The sequence below is a fragment of the Colobus angolensis genome, unplaced genomic scaffold (genome assembly GCF_000951035.1).
Source record: "Colobus angolensis palliatus isolate OR3802 unplaced genomic scaffold, Cang.pa_1.0 Scaffold2, whole genome shotgun sequence".
Taxonomy (NCBI): Eukaryota; Metazoa; Chordata; class Mammalia; order Primates; family Cercopithecidae; genus Colobus; species Colobus angolensis.
Genome location: NW_012115154.1, coordinates 17,862,204 through 17,864,199, shown reverse-complemented (window position 1 = coordinate 17,864,199; position 1,996 = coordinate 17,862,204). Strand labels below are relative to the sequence as shown.

Below are 1,996 nucleotides of genomic sequence, written 5' to 3'. Positions count from 1 at the left end.
CCGCAAGGACCACCTCCGCAAGCACCAGCGCAACCATGCGGCGGGCGCCAAGACCCCGGCCCGAGGCCAGCCACTCCCGACGCCGCCCGCACCACCCGACCCCTTCAAGAGCCCCGCCTCCAAAGGACCTTTGGCCTCCACAGACCTTGTGACCGACTGGACTTGTGGCCTCAGCGTCCTGGGACCCACCGATGGCGGGGACATGTGAGCGCCCCGAGCCCCGTGACCCCGGCTGGCCGCACGTGTAAAAAGCCCAGTGTGCAGGCAGCGGGGCGGCGTGGAAGCTTCAGGCAGACGCGGGACGGGGAGAACCCAAATGTCCAAGTTGCTGAACTGATGATCACTGGAGAAGGAGACACTATCCACCAGGACAGCTGCCACCTCGAAACCAAGTAGAATTCTCTGTGAAATGGGAGCGCTGTAGAATTTTAAGTAATTTAATTGCAAACCTGTTTTTTTTTTTTTTTTTTTTTAATTCTTGAGGAAAAAGCTGGAAAATAGTAATAGGGCCATTTAAATTTTGTAGGTACTTTTGGTTTTCAGGGCTTGCATTTCTGTCAGTATCTCACTGAGTCTGATAGTGTGTTGGAAGGTTAGCCAGTTGGGGACCCCTGGCCCGCTGACTCCTGGGGGTGGGATCTCGTGGGCACCCTTGCGCTGCCCAGGTGGGCTGAGTGAGCCTAGAGTACCAAGCCCTTGGGCAGTGAGGGCCATTGGGTCCCTTGGAGCACACCTCAGCGCAGCAGGAAGGACCCTTCCAGGAATAGCGTTTGCATTTCCCAGCTTGCCTCTCCTGAAAAGGTCCCCAAAAGCGCCGGCCCCAACTTGTCTCTGTTTCAGGCCATCTGCGGTACCCGTCCCCATCCCAAGGGCACTTGGTGGTGTCTCCTAGTGTGTGACTCCTAGGCCTCATAAGGACGAGTTGTCTGAAATCACAGCATTAGGTCTGGAGAGATGGAGAAGCTGAAACTGGGGAGCTACACCACCCCGGGAGCAAAGCCTGGCCGCCCACCCCCACCTGGGGCTGCCTCCCACTCCGTAAGATGCTTCTGTCTCCTGTTCACTTTGTGTGGTGGTTTCTTATTTTCAAAATGCATCTCATTTGATCATTACTGTGACCTTGGGAAGCAGCAGGACAGGGATTTCTTTTTAGAGGTGCAAACCGCTCAGAGGGGACACACCTCGGCCTCTCACTGTGGGTACACATGGTGTGCCATGAGTGGGGAAGAGCAACAGGCGAGACGTCTCATCCTACTGGAACATCATTGCGGGGAAGCAGAGATTTCCAGGTTTTCCCTCTTAAAATATTTGTCCCACACCGACAAGAGTCCAGTCACCAGGCCTCGAAGGAACTTCTGCTTGTAGCAGCCACCTCCCCTGTGCCCTAGCCTCCTTAGCATGTGCACTCTCAGACCTGTTGGGGGCACTTGGAGGGCCCAGCTCACAAGACTGGGTATGGGGGCCAAGTGGCTTGTTCATTCCAGCATCTAACATCATAAAGGTGGGCCCAGATTTCTTAATTCGACCACAGTGCTGTTCCTACCACACAAATATCCATTCCTGTTTTGTTGAAGCAGCCACTGGTCCTCTTGTCTCCCCTGCAGAGGGAGGGACCTGGCAGCGCCCATTCATTCAGCCCCCTCATGCGTACTTTTATTAGGCAATAGACTAGTTAAGAAAATTGTTTCTATGTACTGTATATTTTGTACCTGTTTACACTTCTAATATTGATATAACTGATATTTTGAAAAATAAGAGAAAACATCCTGTTAAAATAAAACCTAACCAGCACCAAGGCGGTTTGTTGGGTTCCATTCCTAGGCGTGTGTCTTTGTCACTGATGCCCCCAAACATGCCCTCCAAGGGGCTGTCCGGTCAGCTTTCATAATGCCCTCCTTCTGGGCTTGGTCACCTGGACCCAGACAGGTGACTGACCTTGAGAACTAGGAATGGAAGATTCCAGAGAAATTTGACTCTGTGAAGAGAAACTGACATT

The 1,996-nt window shown here is 52.8% G+C and overlaps 1 protein-coding gene across 1 annotated transcript in view; it reads left to right on the top strand.

Annotated features, from left to right (window-relative positions):
* Positions 1–1,796, top strand: part of ZNF746 (zinc finger protein 746) — a 147,641-nt gene extending 145,845 nt beyond the window's left edge. The window contains exon 8 of the mRNA XM_011941585.1: positions 2–1,796. Coding sequence (XP_011796975.1) covers positions 2–208 — 207 coding nt within the window. The 3' untranslated portion in view covers positions 209–1,796. The remainder of the gene's footprint in view (position 1) is intronic.
* The last annotated feature ends 200 nt before the right edge of the window (positions 1,797–1,996 follow it).